General features: G+C 38.4%; 1 protein-coding gene and 2 pseudogenes across 2 annotated transcripts; 2 read left to right on the top strand and 1 right to left on the bottom strand.

The window, feature by feature from the left end:
* Positions 1-1741: 1741 nt before the first annotated feature.
* LOC103423243 (prolycopene isomerase, chloroplastic-like) lies at positions 1742-9526 on the bottom strand (annotated as a pseudogene).
* LOC103430254 (sucrose-phosphatase 2-like) lies at positions 8485-19798 on the top strand. Of its 2 annotated transcripts, none has more exons than XM_070808907.1 (9): positions 8485-8829; positions 16603-16686; positions 16772-17071; positions 17229-17330; positions 17460-17654; positions 17746-18036; positions 18791-18977; positions 19320-19366; positions 19449-19798. In XM_070808907.1, the coding sequence occupies exons 2-9, from the start codon at positions 16627-16629 to the stop codon at positions 19542-19544; spliced, it is 1278 nt and encodes a 425-aa protein (XP_070665008.1). In that variant the 5' UTR covers positions 8485-8829; positions 16603-16626; the 3' UTR covers positions 19545-19798.
* LOC139189782 (uncharacterized) lies at positions 9901-13749 on the top strand (annotated as a pseudogene).
* Positions 19799-20073: the final 275 nt, after the last annotated feature.

Here is a 20073-nt window from a genome sequence, read left to right as displayed (position 1 = left end):
TGAAAATTGTGATGTCATTTTGTTCAAGATTATCCAGCTTTGATTCAATGGGCTTTATGTTATTTTCAATCATTTATTTTAAATTTATTTTAAGATTGCCTTTACTTCTACTTTCATGGTTTTGTTTTGTGCTAGTTGCGTAGTTGTAATTGAGATAGTCCATGTATTAAGTTTTCTATATTTTTCTTGTGTTTGCATCTAAATATATGTGAAATCGGATGATTTATTATAATTTTTGCAATTTGCAATTGTGAAACCAAGCAAATTTTAAAGCATACAAATGCTAAAGTTAAACTTAAATTTTTGCATACAATATGTGTGTAGCAAAAAATATATCATTTGATTTTAGGGTAGATTTTTTAGCTAGCCCACCCATAAAAAAAATTCTGGCTCCGCCCTTGTATGCATCGCTTGCGCTTCTTCTCCGAATTGGAAGTCAAAGGGGTTGATCTTGTGAAGTCGATGAAGAAATCGTAGCCCTCGAATTCTTCCTCAACCGGCAAATCACAAACTACGTTTTACACCTCCTATATTTAGAACGGATAACGAACTTTTAATTTTCCACATTGCAGACATAAGTTCTGCAACCATATCAACTTATGTTTTTTGGTTTATTTGACTGTCGGCTCCTCCATAGTTGTGGGATACGTGCATGGGATGCATATAAGCTGTACTTGCACCATTGTGACCAAACTATGCAATTGTTTGGCATTTTCAAATACTGAGTATCGATTGAGGTAAAGTTGAAGCTTCATGACTATTTTTAGTCTATGCGACGCAAGTGTAGCTTTCTATTCAACCAAAAAACATGAGTTTCTGTTGTGATTGGCTCATAGTTTGAGTTGGCAACAATTTTGATAGTTTAGCCTTATGTGCTACAGGGAAATGGTTGTAGCAAAGTGTTGTCTTTGTATTTGTTTGCACGTAAATATGTATGCTTTCTATGCATGAAAAAAGTCTACTGTATAGGCTAGGTTTTCTTTTCATGTTTTCCCATTTGCTTTTTTCACGTGAAGGTGGCATTGTGATTTGTTTAAAGGCAAAGGGAGGGGATGCATAGTTTCATGCAAAGCATGTGGAAGCCTTCCGTAAAAGCTGGGGGATGAAAATGATGGCCTTTATTTAAATGCAAGGAATTGCTTGCATTGTATATAAATGCTTGCCGAGTGTGAAGAAAAGGAGAGTGCATCCGGAAAACACAGAGGGAAAAGAAAATAGAGTGAGAGTGAGAAACTCTAGGGGAGAGTGAGGCTTTTGGAAAAATTCTGTGAGGGTACAAGGGATTGGGGTTTGGGTTATGTTGATTTAACTCAAGTGTATCTTGTACTAGTTATTCTCATAGTGAAGAGTAATATCTCTCCGAGGACGTAGGCAGGTTTTTGCCGAACCTCGTAATTCTCTTGGTGTCTTTATTTCTTGTATTTTAAATTGTTCAACTGTGGGTTTATAAGTTGGTGAGATAACAGGCCAAAGCACAACAGTTTCATGGTCGTCATCAATTTTAATGAAGGGTAAGTAGGTCAAACAATAGGAAGGCTTAAATTACATGATTTTAAAATATTTAAGTGCAATGTGTCTTGTACACTTTATCTCATGTATGTCAATTGTAATCGGCTCGTATGATTGTATTAACCGACATGTAACTGTACTCCGTATTCAATTATAATATCGACTCGTATGGTTGTTCTTAACTCGTGAATTAACTTTGTTAAATTCAATTAGAGATGGCAAGAGTGCAAACTGAAGGCAAATTTTTTATAGATTGATTTCATCAAAAGCAGTTTATAGAGTTGCCACTTATAAATATACATTTCTTGAGAAAGAAGAAAGTGCAAGTAAAGAGAAAAACAATCAGCTAACAGATTTGGCAGGAAAAGGTTGTACTGCATACAGCATGGAGACCACTGTGCAGTTTCTCTACAGCTCATGTTTAAACCATGACAGATACCGTGCTCCATACGTGTCTACCTGCTGCATAAGAATGCTACTCACAAGCAAGATATATACGCGCCATTCCAGCCAAAGGGTCACAATGATCTTATATTATCCTATTGACACGCCAAACCTGCTGTCTATTGCTGCTAAATAGTATGGAAGATATATACCCCAACCTGCTATTAGAGCTACCGTGTTATGTGATAAAGAAGACAATGCATCTGCAGCCAAAATGTCAAGCTGCATTACATATTGTCCGTATGAAGTCTCACGCTAATGTCCTTAACCATCTAAGTAGTCGAAGGAGGGCAGCATCCAATACAGGGGACTTCTTCTCAAGCCCTGCCAAAGGAACAAAAAAAATTAAGGAAATGAAATAAATAAACCAACATAAGAGCTCTAAACAGTTCTACACATCAAAACAGCTATGGATGGCTCCATTTGAACTCCGTCTGTTCGCTCCTTAATCACCCCGATATTTTATTTGTTAATGAAAATATACTGTTTACCCTTATCAATATTTTAATTCCACATCTTTTTACTCTAATTTACTATGCTGTGAAAAGAAAAGACTGCCCATCAAGACCAAACGTGGCAGGCTTTTTCTAGGGACGAGAAGGAATTACAAGGTGCCCATGATGCCTCTTTTGGTTCAAAAAGAGGAGCTGCCAGTGGCGCTTTTGTTCCATTAAATTTTCTTTTCAAGAGTAAAATCAGATTACAAAACTAACCCAAAAAATGGGAAAGAAAAGCACTGAGAAAATACCTTTGTCAGCAGCTACTCGATGAGCACACATTACTCCTGAGAAGGATACGGCTATAACACCTTGTCCTGGAAAGCAGCTATCACCAACACAGTAAAGACCATCCATAGCCTGCATTTTTCATCATATCATAGCACACCTTGTTCAGTATGCTTAAAATCAATGACTATTAAAACATCCATTTTATATCGTAATTGAACTTACTGTTGTATTGAATGGCATTCCCAATAATCCTTTAGGAGTATCGGTCCGTAAGTACCCTTGTCACGAGCCAGGTACCGCCTGTGCGTCTTCGGCGTTCCCACCTGCCATTGCCAAGACTGGAGAAACTTTCAATGATCATATCAAATAGTGTAAACTAAAAGTTGTGGAATCCAAGAACCTTAAGCATACCAAGGTATTCACCCATAGAAGGGCTTGTTTTGTGGAATCAGCTTAGGTAAGTTCATAGAAAGCAGAGAGCCTAAAAATCAAATGCCCCTCAGGATGAACATTTGTTAAGTTGAAGAGAATAAACACGTATTGTAATAAATGTGTAAGTTCTACTTGAGGGAGAGAAGTGCTAAGCTCTCAAACATTTTTGGTAATTTCCTCTCATCTTCCGCTCTGTCTCTCTCCTTTCCATGTCACAAGGCTCACAACCTTAACAGTAATTCAGATATCTCAACTGCTTGATATAGATTAGAAGTGAATAGGGTACAGTATTACCTCCTTAAAAACGATGGACGATTTGAGCCCTGGAAATAGAGAAATTGTTGATTAGTCTCACTAGGATCTATGATAATATTGCGTCCGTGACTGAGAGGACTAAGAAACTTGATAAAACTGATTCTACCGGGGTTGTAGCAACACTCGAGGTCTTTGAACGAAGACTAATTAGACATGCTCAAAAAGAAAATCTGACAAAAAAGATACTTTCCAGTCTAAGATTACCGTCAAGAGATAGCTCACAAGCTTGCAATTTTAAGGCGAATAAATTATGGAAGAAGAAAGATAAGCGTTGATACATCATTTAATTTGCAAATTTCATCTGCTACAAACTCCTTCTTTGCCTCGTAGTCCCTTGGAGAGAGTCCCTACATAGAAATCTCCACCTCTTTAGTTACTCAAGTTACACGTACATATGTACAGGGAGGGGGTTAGTTGGCTAGGGAAAGAGAGTGGGGAGGAATCAATGTAACTTCTATGGAAGAGGTTGTAAATATGTGAAGAATATGGCGTCCTTCTGGAGCCAATGATGAATCAAGAACAGTTGGGATATACTTCCATAAGGCTCTTCTAACTTTGTCCAATCATCCTGAAAAAGATGGAAGACAAAGAAGACAGATGAGCGAAAGCATTTATATTTCAACACCCGAAAACGTTTCCTAGCAAATGATGGTATTGAAAAGGAAAAACAATAGTACCTCAAGCACAAAATGGTGGCAATCTGTTTCTGGTGGCAGAACCTCAGCTTTCACCTCCATGTGAATGGAAAGAAAAGATGGGGCCTGAACATAAACTTTCTGAAAATCTTCCTCTTGTTTCGGAACCTAGTCTCCTTTTATCAGTTTTCCTTTAACGCGCTACATATAACAGCACAACAATCAGCAGCAAACAACAATCATCCAATAAAACAACTGCTGGTATCACTAACCAAAGGTATTCCATCTTGTAGCATTTGATATTATGGTTTTTGCAAAGAATTCCCTCCCGTCTGAAAGCCTTACTCCAACCTACATGCACGCTAAAATAACATAAACAAAATCATCTTTTGACAAATATAAATACTATTTATCGAAGCAAAGAATAGATATCTTTGCATCACTTATCCAAGACTAATTTGAACTCACCACTCTGCCCGGATCAACTATGATGTTAGTAACATTGGCCTTGTAAAGTATCTGACTGCCCTGGTCTACCAGACCTTTTGCTAAGGACTTTGCAATTCCACCAACACCACCAATAGGGTAGTTAATCCCACCATAATGCCTGTCACACATAACCTGTCGAAAACATAAAGAACAGAAAACAAGAGGAAAATACACAAGATAGTACCCAAAAAGCAACTTGAAAATCTTACCATGCTTGCATTGATCATTGGTGTCTGCAAAGCCTTAACTGTAATCACAATAAAACACTGGATACAAAAGATGGAGGGGAAGACCATTTTGGTGGACCACCAAAGACGACTAAATGAATAAATGAATAAATGATATAAAATCATAAATACGAATTTCAATAGGATCAAACAACCCACCTCCGCATCTATGAAAGACAACAGTTGGGGATCCTGAATGTATTTGCAAGCTATATCCCCAGCATTTTGAGGCAAATAGTAGGCTGCAATAGATACCCATCACGTAAGCTAGATTAACGGTATGAAACAAAAGTGCAATAATCCTCGCCCCAAACAAACCCTAGTCCTATTATTAATTTTTTTTTAAGTTTTCTGTACCAGTAACAACATCAATAGATCTCATCAGATAACAGAAAGCATCGATCAATCAGGGATGCATTTTTACCCAGTTTCAATTACTTTAATCAGTGATTTAATCCTACGGACACATTACTATATTGTTGTCTGAAATATATCCAAGGTAGAGCTGGAAAAACAAACCAAAGGCTAACTCATATCTTGCAACATGACTCGAATTTATGTTTTAAATTCAATTTCAGTGAAAAATAAATAAATACAAAAACTAATGCTTACCAAGTGTCAAGCATTCAACAGGCTTCTGAAAAAACTGTCCAAAATGATAGATTGGCTCCTCAAGTGACTTCAGTTCCAATGAGTTCGAGGCATTGAAAACCTATTCATATGTACACAATCTATTAGTATCAGCTCTGAATTACAAGTAATGAAAATATCCCAAAGGGACTCCCACTCAACTTGCAAATTATATGAAAAAAGAAAAGAACACACCTTCCAACAGACACCATAGAATTTGAGAATCCCTTGCTTTTCATGGGGAAATTTGCTAGTACGTTCTGAAATAAATTCACTGTATTCTCTGTGCACTAGGACAGAAAGATTATCGGGTAGATGGTAATGGACAGTAGTCGGATCAGGAATCACCGGCATCTCACAACCTACAGCTGCCAGTGCTTGGGTTATCAAATTTAGATTGCCCTGCCATATTACCAATTCAGTGACTAGATGAGAAAATATCAAAACTGACAAAATGCAGGCCTCACTGAACATAAGACAAATAAGAGTTCTTCAACCAATACAAAATGCCAACAAGATGGAGTTCATGCTTAGAACATTAGAACCCCATGTCATCATCAAAAGAAGAAAAATATAAAGTTATATCAAAATATACAAGACGCATGAGAGTTAATTATCTTTCACATATTTCCAGACCGCCTTTCAGTTAATGACTACATTCCCATTGAGACATGTGTCTACCCTTGGACAAATCTCTCCTTTTTCCCCAGAGTCAAGGATCCTTAAGCTCTAAATGTCACTTGTTAACTCACTGTAGCGTGTTTACAGGAAATAGTGGAATAAAGAATGTCTGCTATTACATTCCCATGCATACGAGTTTCTATAAGGATACAATGCTCTTCATGGTAGTAGCTCCCAACCTTCAGTAAGTTTCCACTAGTTCTTTTGATTAAGAAAAGAAATTCTTTGAACCTCTACATGATTATTTCCACCACAGATATCGAACTACTTTCACAGAAAGTCAAAATCATGCCCAAAGTAACATTTCAATCAGTCAAGAAAGGGCCATCGATAACAATGTATAATATACATTGAACAATTAGAAAGAGAGGACTAATCCTTTCTACTTGTTAGTAATGCTGTTTTCCTTTCGGTAAGATAATAACTTTTTCACTTGTTTTACATGCTTTCTTATTAGCAGAGCAAAGCATTTCAACTTTTTACATACTAGTTTTTTGCAATGTATTAAAAGCGTGAGGCGTGGGCAAGGCATCCGAGGCAAAGGCCCACCTAGGCATGAGGCGCGAGGCTTGAGGCGAAGCTTACATGCCAAGGTCTTCTACTTTGACATTGGCGAAAATCGCAGGGGCCACTTCTTGAAGGTCCCTTTATCCCTTTCTCTCTCTTTTTTTTTCTCAATATATTCTGCCGTCTGTTTCAAAATCTTACAGGCATCCCATCCCATCAAATTTTCTTGCTAATTTCCAACCACATCCTTGAATACTCCACAGACTCTACTTACTTAGGATCAATTTTTGGTGTTTTACTTATTGCATCTGCCGGCCTGTGCATAATGACATTTGACTAAGCACTAGGCACACATCAATTTAGCCTTGCATCTGCGGTTGCCTCATCACCTTGACCTGACCATGAATTCAGTTTTTTTTTTTTCCTAATTAAAGATTTGTATGCAAACAATTGCGTTTCCATCTGTATGCATATGTTTATGGGTGTGTACATACGTGCTGGATTACGTGGTATTGATATGTAGATCCTTCATCCTTGTTTTGGGGAAACTATCGATAAATTAAGCACACAAAGCTATGCTGATGAATAGTCCAGGACTATTTTAATTTCACAATGAATTGTTTTAGAACCCTTTTTCTTCAAGGGTTGTGCTATCCACACACCCATTTTTACATCCCACACACTCCTTGTTAATTTATGTTCTTTTGGTCGTCTTCAATTCATTCGATTGGAGGTGTGTTGATAGCACCTTGAAGTGCCTCAATAGCTGGCTTCTTTAGTTGGAGGACAAAAGAGATGAGTTCATAGAAAATTATTGAAATTGATAGGGATAGGATTTGATATCTAAACTGAAGAAGCACACAAACCTATGCTGATGATTAATCAATGGATATGATTTCATAGTGAATTGCTTTAGAATTCTGTTTTTCTTCACATTGTATGCAAGCTCAAGAGCCTGATTCTACGAGGAGTCCCCTAAATGCCTCAGAAGTGGGCTTCTTTAGTTGGGGGACAAAAGAGATGTATAGCTTGTTGTAAATACTCAATCTAGACTTTTTCCTCCTCTCTCATGGATAATGAGGATGATTTTTCTAGTTTAATGTTGCTCTCAAAATTGGGAGCAGCCTCTCCATAAATGGGGGTAAGGCTAGCCGACATTTACCTCTCCCAGACCCTGCCTAAAGCAGGAGCCTTGTGCACTGGGTACGACCTTATATGTTTTATATATTATACATATAATTGTATAAAAATAATACTATGTAAAATAAACATCCAATCTCAATTTTTCATTCAAATACATAGTCATTCAAAATATAATATCATCTAAATTCATTATTCAAAGGTAATATCATCCAAATTCATCATTCAAAAGGTAATACAAACAAAGAAAACAATCATTCATCCAAATCCTCTTCATATAAATCAAAATACTAACAAAGATATCAATCATTTATCTAAACCCTCTTCATCTAAATAAAAGGCAACATCATCCTCTTCATTGCCAACTCTAGATGAACCTTGTAGGGTATGTCATTAATTCAATATACAAGGTACTTTTTATTATGCAACATTAAAAGAATGAAGTATTAAATACGTGGCATCGTTATTATAACCCTTGGATTGTTTTGGACGGTGCAATAAAAAAAATGCAAAGAATCCCTAACCAGCCCTTAATGGTCTAAATTGGAAATTAACAAGGGCATTCAATTGAATGCAACCCCTTTTCTTCTTAATCCCTATGTTGTTCTGTGTGCTTAATTTCAAGTTCCAAAGCAAATGGTTGGTTGGCCATTCCCTCCCTCTAACTCTCTGTGTTTAATGTTGCATAATAAAATAATAAGAAATTAGGAGTAAATTAAAGAGACTTCATACAAGGCACTTGTACTTAAAATACTTTCAATATATAGTCCTTCAACTGCTCCAGAAAAGCTTTATTGCACGCAGAGCTCACCTTCCCAAACCAGTAAACCCTAATTATTTTCTTTTAGCCTTTTATTTCCTACCCCAGAAAAACTTCCCCAGTCCACTGCTCCATATTTCAAAAAATCAAATCCCAACTTTTTCAGAATTTCAGAAACCCTAACCTTTGGGATTTCTGGGCTTGCTGACGGCATTGGGCTGACAGTGCTAGGGTGATGGCGGCGTGACGACCGATGCTGCTCCAAGCTGGGGCTGTGTGTTCTGGCGCGCGGGAGAAGAGGATGAAGGAGGCAGACGAGAGGACGATCGAAGGTATGGTAAACGGAATCTAGATTAAAACTAAAAACCATTACCCAAACAACGTCGTTTTGGGTTTGGATGTTTTTTTTTTTTTTAAAGGGCAGTCAAGGCGCCTGGACTGGACGCCTTGAGGCACGCCTCGGCATTTCCGGCGAAGCATTTCACCCACTCCAACAAAACAGAGGCGTTAGCCTCAGCGCCCAGCCTTAAAGGCGCCCCAAGGCTAGTATTTTAAAACATTGGTTTTTTGACATATGGACTGATTTAAGTTCTTTTCAAACATTTACAACTCAAGTGATATAGCTAACTAGTAAACCGCAATGTATGTAAGGAAAAATCAAAACTTTTCGCTACAACTGACCTTATCGCTGAAACTGAACATCACAGAAGATCCAACATCAAATGAACTCCCACCAAGAATCACATACTTCTCCAAAACCAAAATCTTGGCACCCTTCACAGCCAATTGTGTTGCTGCAACCAACCTTCAAATCCCTGACCCTATAACAATGGCATCATAAATTTTCTTCCCACCACCTCCCTCTCTCTCCATCACTTTACCTACACTCAATGTTGAACTCGACCTCACCACGAAACTCAAATTCGTCGAATTCACCTCATCCAACCCTAATTGCACTCCGCCATGTCTCTGTCTACTGCAAACTGAACCTCCCAGTTGACTCCCTTCAACCAATTTATATTGAAATAATTAATATAAGAAATCTAATGGAAGTCAGTGAAGCCCTGTATCAAGGGATGTCATGTAGTCCCCCTAAATCAAGGGATCTTGTATAGCCTTTCAAAAGCTTAAATTAAGGAGTTGCGTGTTGTGCTTTAACTCATTTCCCCTTTTATATTTACTTGTAACTTGTGTAGATTTTTTCAATCAATACAAAAAAATCATTTTCGCCATTCTTAATATGGTATCACAAAGCTAAGGAAACCCAAGCAGACCCTAGTTTCTTCCCGTTGCATTTTTTTCTTCTGTGTCATTGTTCTTTCAAGTCTGGCGAACAAAGTTCAGATGGAAATAAGTCAGACATTTCTAGTCCTTTTTTCATTCACCATTTCGACCATCCGACAATGGTTCTCGTCTCTAAGCTTTTCAACGGAGACAACTACTCCACTTGGTGTCATTCTGTGAAGCTCTTTCTGAGTGCTAAGAACAAACTGGGTTTTGTGGATGGCACACTGAAGGTTCCTGATAAAAGCAAGAAATCAGATGACTTTGCTTCCTGGAAACGGTGCAACGACATGATCGTTTCTTAGATCTTGAATTCAGTTGACCAGACTATCCATGATAGCATTGTCTACTACACCACACCTCAAGTAATTTGGCAGGTCTTGAAGATCGTTTCAGCCAAGGTAATGCACCTAGAATTTATCAAATTCAACAAGATATAGCTTCTATTTCTCATGACCAATTATCTGTTGCTGCTTATTATACCAAACTGAAGTTTGTGGGATGAACTTGCATCCTACAATGATCATGAGTCTTGCACCTGTGGTGCATTAAAGAAGCAAGGTGATCAAACGGAGAGAACCAGATTAATGCAATTCCTCATGGGTCTCAGCGAGTTTTATGGTGTTGCGTATAGTAACATCCTGATGATGAGTCCATTGCCCTCTGTGCATTCAATGTATTCCATGATTGTCCAACAAGAAAAATAGCGCGATGTGAGCGATTCACATGAAGCTGCAAAGGTATCAGTAATGGTTGTTCGTCAATGGCATAAGTCGCAAATTGGTAACCAAACTAGCAGTAGCTCTTCTTCCCGTAAACAACTTCACTACACTTATTGTGACACCGCCCACCATACCATTGACACATGTTACAAACTGCACTGATATCCTTCCGAACATCGTCTTCATCATAGCAACAAAGGTGGTGGACGTAATAAACACCATGGAAGTTCTGCCAACAATACCACCAATGAGGCTTCTCTGCAAGAACTGCATTGTGCTGTACTTGGTCTCTTTGAAGTTCAATTCCAGCAGATATTGTCCATCATGAATAATAATGAGACAGCACAAAATGCTCCCAAAGCCAATGTCGCCGCCAATGCCATTGAAAACTCATCAGGTTTGTTAAAACCTCTGAAGCGCTTTCGTTGATGAATAATCGACAGTGGTGCGACGGACCATATTACATCTTCAACAAATTCACTCACTCGTTGTACCAAGAGTGTCACCTTACCACCTGTTCAAATGCCTAGTGGATAGGAGGCTCCTATCACATCCATTGGGAATTTATCTTTAAATTCTTCAATTCATTTGCAAGATGTATTATGTGTGCCAACTTTCAAAGTTGACTTAATTTCTGTAAGCAAGGTCACTAGCGCCATGGCTTGTTTAGTAACATTTTTCCCTTACTGGTGCATTTTGCAGGATTTGGCTACGAAGAAAACAAATGGTTTGGGTAAATAGCATGAATGACTGTGTTACTTGGTGGTGCTAGTTTTAGAAGGGCCAACATCTTTTGTCAAACCTTCATGCAACCTTGTCACCTCATCCACTGAATTATGGCATCAACGTTTGGGTCACATATCACCATCTCGATTAGAGTTTATGGCAAAAAATATGTTGCATATCCCTTTTAAGTTGAATGATGCTTGCGACATATGTCCATTGGCCATGCAACATCGTATCCCTTTTGGCATTAGTTCAATTACTACTACGAAACCTTTTGATCTCATCCGTTGTGACATTTGAGGTCCTTATAAGATAAGTTCTCTTTCTGGAGCCAATTATTTTTCAACAGTGGTAGATTTTTCTAGGTTTACATGGGCCTTCCTCATGCATCATAAAAGTGAAACACAAAGCCTACTTAAAAAGTTTTTTTCCTTTGTGCAAACACAATTCCAAACACAAGTACGAACAATTCGAACTGATAATGGTGGTGAGTTCCTTTCTTTACATCTTTTTTTTAAGGATATTGGGGTTGTTTTTCAACATTCATGCGTCTATACGCATCAACAAAATGGGGTTGTAGAACGCAAGCACCGTCACATTCTTGAAATGGCACGTGCTTTGCATTTTCAAGCTCATCTTCCATTACGTTTTTGGGGGGATTGTGTGTTAACCGATGTACACCTTATAAACAGATTGCCAACCCCTCTTTTCCATTACAAAACACCTTATGAACTACTTCATGCTAAACCTCGCACTTTTTCTCATATACGTGTGTTTGGATGTCTTGCCTATGCGATCAATGTACATGTTTCTTATAAGTTTGATGCACGAGCTAAGCGTTGTGTATTTCTTAGTTATCCTTTCAGGAAAAAGGCATATAAAGTTTATGATTTAACAGGAAAACAGATTTTTACGAACCGGGACATCATTTTTCATGAAATACCTACCCCTTTCAGACCTTGCCATATTCTCCCACTGTAGAACCTCCTACAAACCAGCATCCTTACCCTATTGTTGACCTCATTCCTTCTACATCCATCATTTCTCCATCCACTCTAGAAACATCTAGTCCACCATGTCTCCATGCCTCATCCCATCCTGCCCTTTCAGACACTTATTCACCCAATTCACCCAATACAACCACCTATGACACATCTCCACCCAATCCCATAAATCCTCCTTTTTCCACTTATGACAGTATAGCTCCACCAGACTCTACTGGGCGACCCCAACGTCATCGCACTGCCTCTGCTTACCTCGGTGATTATGTATGCTTACAAGTGACTTTGCCCACACCCAAACCATCGTCATCTTCGTCGTCAAGTCTTTGTAAAGGTACACAGTATCCATTGAGTAATTTCTTATATTATCACCGTTACTCACCTAATCATTTTGCTTACATTGCTTATGTTACTCATGATGAGGAGCCTACCACATATACAAAGGCCGTTTCTAGCCCTCATTGGCAGACCACCATGCATTCTGAATTACAAGCGTTGGCAGAGAATCACACTTGGACTCTTACTTCTCTTCATCCCGAAAAATCTCATATTTGTTGCAGATGGGTTTATAAGATCAAACGGCATTCTGATGGAACCATTGAGCGTTACAAAGCGCGTTTGGTAGCCAATGGCTACACTCAGATGGAAGGCATTGACTACCATGATACTTTTTTCACCTACAGCTAAAATAACTATTGTTCGATGTTTATTAGCTCTTGCTTTTGCTCAAAATTGGTCCATTCACCAACTGGATGTTAATAATGCATTCTTGCATGGCGATCTTCATAAGGAAATCTATATGTCACCTCCTTTTGGTCTTCTACGACAGGGGGAGAGTTTAGTGTGTCGCCTCAACAAGTCATTGTATAGTTTAAAGCAAGCTTCTCGTCAATGGTTTGCTAAGATCTCCACTGCTATTCAAACTGCAGGTTTTGTACAATCCAAAGCCGATTACTCTCTTTTTACTCATCGAAAAGGAAAGTCATTCACGGCCCTTTTGATTTATGTGGACGACATCGTCATTACTGGAAATAATATGGCTGCCATATCTTCTCTTAAAAGGTTTCTACACAGTTGCTTTCGAATCAAAGATCTCGGAAACTTGAAATATTTTATGGGGATTGAAGTGTCACGTTCACATAAAGGTATTTCCCTCTCACAACAGAAATACGCTTTGGAGATTTTGAAGAACGTTGGCCTCTTGGGAGCACAACCAATGAATTTCCCAATGGAACAAAATTTGAAGCTTTTAGACAAAGGGAAACTGCTTAAAGATCTGTCTCAGTATAGAAGAATTGTTGGGCGTTTAATCTACTTAACTATCACCAGTCCTGACATTACTTATTCCGTGCATGTGTTGAGCCATTTTATGCATGAACCACGTAAGCCACATATGGAGGCAGCACTTCATGTTCAAAGGTATATCAAAGGCACACCGGATCATGGCCTTTTCTTTTCCTCACATCACAATTTAGCTTTGACAGCTTATTGTGACTTGGACTGGGAAAAAATTGCCTAATCACCCGAAGGTCTACCACATGTTATTGCATATTCTTAGGATCTTCTTTGATTTCTTGGAGCTCAAAAAGACAAATGACGGTTTCCCTATCTTCAGTCGAAACTGAATACAGAGCTATGACGGGTGCTTGTTGTGAATTGTCTTGGCTTCGACATCTTCTCAAAGACCTGAGCTTATCACATCCAGGGGCCGCGACATTGCATTGTGATAACCAAGCAGCTTTACACATAGCTGCTAACCCCGTCTTCCATGATAGGACTAGAAATATAGAGATTGATTGTCACTTCATCATAGACAAAGTGCAAGATGGTTCTGTTGTTACAAAATATGTCTCTTCCTCACACCAACTAGCAGATGTGTTCACAAAGGCGTTGGGAAAAGATGCATTCTCAACCATGTTACGCAAGTTAGGAGTTCTTGACATACACTCTCAAACTTGAGGGGGAGTGTTGAAATAATTAATATAAGAAACCTAATGGAAGTCGGTGAAGCCCTGTATCAAGGGATGTCATGTAGTCCCCCTAAATCAAGGGATCTTGTATAGCCCTTCAAAAGCTAAATTAAGGAGTTGCACGTGTTTTGCTTTAACTTCTTCCCCCTTTTATATTTACTTGTAACTTGTGTATATATTTTCAATCAATACAGAAAAATCCTTTTCGCCATTCTTAATAATTTGCTTTTGCAAAACTCTAAACCCACCCTATCGAGCTTGTACTCATTGAGAAGTGAGCTTTTACCATGCCCAAAGGAGAGAACTTTGAGTTTTCGGCTTCTGGGTCTCATTGTTCCCATCTGCAAACTACATCCATGAGCAAAAACTTGAGAATTATGAGACCACAATTGCAATTCACAGAGGTTGGCGCCATTTCCCTCAGAGCCATAATGCTGAAACCTGTGTTTTTTACTTGTGGGTTTTGAAGACCTCAACTGGATGTTGTAATGGCGACTAGAAAACTGATAAACCTCCATGGAAGACGTGAAACCGAGCTCAGGCATGGAAAGTGAGTGGGGAAAGGACATTTTTTTTTATAGTTTTGGTAGGAGAGACGGTGATATGGAGCTTGTTTTGGTGGGTTTTGTAGGTGGAATTCAAGTGAAATTGGGTTGTGATTCCACTCTACGATTCTTAGAGAAGAAGAGACAAAAGATTCTCACTCTTGGTTAATGGGTCAAAATGGCACCTGTCTAAATATTTTTTTTAAATTTCTCAGTATTATTACGTTAATTTATAGGGGGAGGAGGTGTGGTTGAACCTATGCAGCACAAGCCAAAAATCCTCCGACACTCAAGTCAGTGGACGTTTTGAGAACTTTAAAAGAATTTTGAGTTCTCTTTCGTTCTTCTATCTGGCATGAGAGCCTTGTAGGTAACAAAAGCAATGTTCGAAGAAGAGGAAGACATTGAACTCTCTTGTTTCTTCTTTTGATGCTACTCCATAGAGGAGTCGAGAATGGACCTAACGGTTATGGGCAATTGTAAGACCATAAATTACACAAACCTGACACCTGACATTCAAGTTCAAAAGTATATGTAAATTAATGTAAGAGACACATTCTGGAACTATGACAATGCTTTGAATTCTTAACATAAGAATATTAACTTGACCATCGAAGAATCTGTGAGTGGCATCACACCAATGCTACCATAGCTTTCGAAGATCAATGTGTTAGGCAGATTATTCTAACCATTTTGGACACATACAGATTGTATTCCAACATATCCTGAAATTATTGTACAAAATTAAAAAGGAAAAAAAGAATCAAGTAAAGAGAATATTCTTTACCTTCTATCCTGAAATTTTTGTACCTCTCTTTTGGTTCCTTCCATCAAGTGTGCAAAAGCCTACCGAATCAACGGTAAACGTCATGCCACAGTGGGTCCGCGCGTCCTATAACGATGCCCAACCCCTCCCGGGCCCTCCTAAGCTTATACAATCATGACCGTCCTCTGAACCCAACGCCATCACAACCGTCGAATGTAGCCCCAAAGTGGTCCCCACCCCCGGTTCACATGCCGCACCGTCCCTTCGCGAGTGCCACGTGTCTAGAGCTCACAAGTGAGCTCTATTCTTTCACAAAAGAAGCGCCAAGGAATTTGGATCGAATTCGCTTCCCATTATCTGCTTGGCTCGTTTCATGCATACCCTTCAATCACTCACTCCGTCGTCTCACTCCCTTGTTCCCCCAATTCCGTGAAAACCTAATAGTCCCATCTTCGATTCCCAATCGCTTTTTTGCTCTCCAGTTTCCAGGTGATTTCTGAATTTCCCGCTAATTGTTCATTGCAATTGGTGTTAATTCGTTGCGTTTTGTTTCATTTGTGTCAATCTGTTTGGTTGCCGGGAAAATTGTGTTGAAAGTGAAAGAAAATTTGAGGTTTTGAGTTTTTCTTTTTGTTGGTTTGTCATAGCTCAGAATGTGTGAAGACTCGGGATTTAATAAAAAAAAATGTATTTTTTGTTTCATTTTGTTGAAACTTTGGATTTGGTTAATGAATTCTGGTGTTTGGATTTGAATTTATCAATGGTTGTTTATCGCAATCGTGTTGATTCATTGTGTTTAGGCTCATTTTCTGTCTGACTGTTTGGTTGCCGGGAAAATAATGTAGAAACTGGGAGAAAACTCGGGGATTAGAGCTATTGGGTTTTTTTTTTTTTTTTGTTTAAAAGACTCGGATTGAACTTCTAAAATTAGTCGGGTGAAGAACAAAAATATGCTTTTTTCTTTTTTTTTTTAATTTCAAACTTTGGATTTGATTGAGGATCATCTTAATGAATTCAGATGTTTGAATTTGAATTTGGAATGGTTTTACTGATGTTTTTATTTTTTTGTATATTTTATAAATTCGGTGCAGGTTTGCGTTGGATATAGGATAATCATGGATCGGCTCGAAGCTCCTGCCCGGCTAATGATAGTTTCAGATCTTGATCATACAATGGTAGGTTCTGTAACTGGTTTTGTCATCGTGGTTTCACTTCGTTCCCCTTCTGCGGCGATTTTAGTGGTGAATGCTTCCATTGCAGGTTGATCATCACGACACTGAGAACCTTTCCCTGCTTAGATTTAATTCTTTGTGGGAGGCGAATTACCGTCACGATTCTCTGCTGGTTTTTTCGACTGGAAGGTCACCGACATTGTACAAAGAACTGAGGAAAGAGAAACCCATGTTAACACCAGATATAACAATAATGTCCGTGGGGACTGAGATAACATATGGTAACGCAATGGTTCCTGATGATGGCTGGGTTGAGGTTCTGAATCAAAAATGGGATAGGAACATAGTCAAAGAGGAAGCCAGCAAATATTCTGAACTTAAACTTCAGGTATATTTTATAGGTTATCGGCATTTGATTAGTGTCTCTCATTGTGTCATGCCGTGAATTCTGATAGAGAACTATATTTAACAAAACCGAAGTGAGCACACAAGAAACCAGTATGCATATGAAATTTCTGAAGTACTAAACTTTATGTGAAATTCAGGCAGAAACAGAGCAACGGCCGCACAAGGTTAGCTTTTATGTCGAGAAAGCCAAGGCTCAGGCAGTGACAAAGGCTCTTTCAGAAGTTTTTGAAAAGCGTGGGGTAAAGTTTATAACTCTTAGACAGCGAAAACTGTATAATTGTTTCCAGAGGAAAATTTTTTGCTTTGGGAGTATCAGATGGTATTGTTGCTCTTGCTATTGACCTAGTTGTTGCTTCATCTTTGGTTAGCTGGATGTGAAGATAATCTACAGTGGAGGAATGGATTTGGATATATTACCACAAGGTGCTGGCAAAGGACAAGCTCTTGCATATTTGCTTAAGAAATTTAAGAGCGAGGGAAGTTCACCCGTCAACACTCTTGTTTGTGGTGACTCTGGAAATGATGCTGAGCTTTTTAGCATCCCAGAAGTTTATGGTGTCATGGTTTGTAACTTTGTAGCTCACCTTTTTCTTCAAATTTAAGCCCCGTCCGCTAAATGAGGTTTTCCACATTAATTGGTTGCGGATCCTGCAGGTTAGCAATGCCCAAGAAGAATTGCTGCAGTGGCATGCTGAAAATGCTAAGGGTAACACAAGGATTATTCATGCAACAGAGAGATGTGCAGCTGGAATCATACAAGCCATTGGCCACTTCAAGCTAGGTCCAAGTTTGCCCCCAAGAGATATTGCAGATTTTTCTGACTTTAAGCTGGAGAATCCAAATCCTGGTCATGAACTAGTAAAATTTTTCTTGTTCTATGAGAAATGGAGACGCGCAGAAGTAGAGAATTCAGAGATCTATTTGGCGAGTCTGAAAGCGGATTGCGTATGTCTATATCTTCCTTTCTCCTAAATACCGAGTTTTATGATATTACACCATTTTATATTTATTGTATAGTTTTAGGCTGTCAGAAGAATTATCATCTTTTCCATTTCAGATTTCAACATCTTTGGAAATACTTCATTTCTATACTAATATAGCTTAGTCGTATTGTGATTAGACAAAGCAGTGGAGGTGAGCATGTATGATGCCATGTTACATGAGAGCTGATATGAAGTTTTTGGGATCAATTGACGTTGACCGTGCATGCTTCATGTTTATCACTATTGACATTTTGGTATATTTTGTTTTCTAAGACATCAAAATATACGAAGATAGTGAACTGAAAAAAAAAATGAAATTACCAGTCATGTTTGGACAATGTGTAGGGGTTTCTTATCTGCATGCCAGAGTGTGAACTTGCTCAATTTTCTTGGGTGCATGCTGCATTGTCCAAATCTACAACATCTTTAGAAAGAGAAATCATTCCTTTGAAATTATTATTGAACCCTTAGAATTGTTTAGTGTCAGCATTTGGTTCCAATTCGCTGAAAACAACTGTAAAAACATTTACTTTTCTGGTTTAATTCTGGGTTAAATCCTGGGATTGAGTTGACTTTTTCTGTGTACTTTTGTAAAAATAAACAGACCTTGGATATTTTGGTATAGTTATTTCACATCATATGTTTCCCTTTTGCATCACCTTAATTGTGTTCGTCTCATCAGCTACTAACCTTTAATTATGTTTTCTTTGGGTCAGTCTCCATCTGGTACATTTGTCCATCCTTCTGGAGTTGAGCACTCTCTTTCCGACAGCATAAATGCTCTGAGAAACTGTTACGGAGACAAACAGGGAAAACAATTTCGGGTTTGGGTGGATGGTGTATTAGCAACACATGTTGGTTCAAACACATGGCTAGTGAAGTTCGATAAGTGGGAATTATCCGGTTAGACTTTCCATCTTTCTCTTCTTCTCCTTCTATTTGATTTTGAGCAATCCAACATGTTTATACTATTTGATGAATATTCTTTTAGAATTTAAGAACATTAAATATTTCTGAGAGACGGCTTCGTGGAATATGCTGCATGCGATATCTTATTCATATCCTGCATTTGAAGATTTTAATGAAAATAAAATTGTATCCTTTTTTCGGGACTATCACGAAAATCCTGGGCATTGACCTTGTAGGAAAAAGTTGTATATATTTAAACGTATCATGACTATCTAGGTTGTAGCACCATATCCGTGCACATTTCTGCTGCTCTGTTGACTCTACTCGTCATTGCAGGTGAAGAACGTTATGCAATAAAGGGAACAGCTGTTATAAGTTCAAAGGTGAGATATGAGATTGTGATTCGTTAATGTCCTCCAGGACTTCCGCTTTAACATTTTCTGAGATCATATTATCGGGTTTCAGGGTTCTGGTGTTTCAGATGGTTTCACTTGGATTCGAGTGCACCAAACGTGGTACAAAGGATACGAAGCAAAAGATGATTCAACGTGGTTCTTCTAAATTGTGATTACAGGTTCTTTTCGAAGGTCTATAGCACCCTGAAATTTCTTCTCTGAAAATAATTGTGTATGTTTAATATTCAAGTTTTTCGTAAATCATATTGTAATCATCAGCTACATGGAGATGGCTTACTAGATGATTAATTCTGTTAAAAAGAAATAACAGTAAGGCTGTCTAAAGGCTTCGTTCGATATAAACGTTTCATAAACTAAAACAGATGAAAATTCTGTCGTCTGCGTAAAATTTGCATGCAATCATGGCTCATGGTTTCATAAATTGTAGCGATTTTGACATTTCTTTTTTGGCCGTATGCACTTCAAACTGAACATAGTGTGAGTGAAGAGACCGAAGGAGTGTTAAAATCATGAGGTGGTGTTTCATGGCAGAGAAGCTTTCGGCCAAATCGAAAGCTTCTCGGATTCTGTGTTTCATTTTGTGTAATCAATTTCTTTGCAGCTTGTTTTGCATTGGATTGTTCTTCAAAGGTGAATCTCCTAACATTATGAATCGCACTTTTGTGTTCTTGTAG

The sequence above is a fragment of the Malus domestica genome, chromosome 12 (genome assembly GCF_042453785.1).
Source record: "Malus domestica chromosome 12, GDT2T_hap1".
In the NCBI taxonomy this organism is placed as follows: Eukaryota; Viridiplantae; Streptophyta; class Magnoliopsida; order Rosales; family Rosaceae; genus Malus; species Malus domestica.
This window is presented reverse-complemented; position numbering and strand designations above follow the sequence as displayed.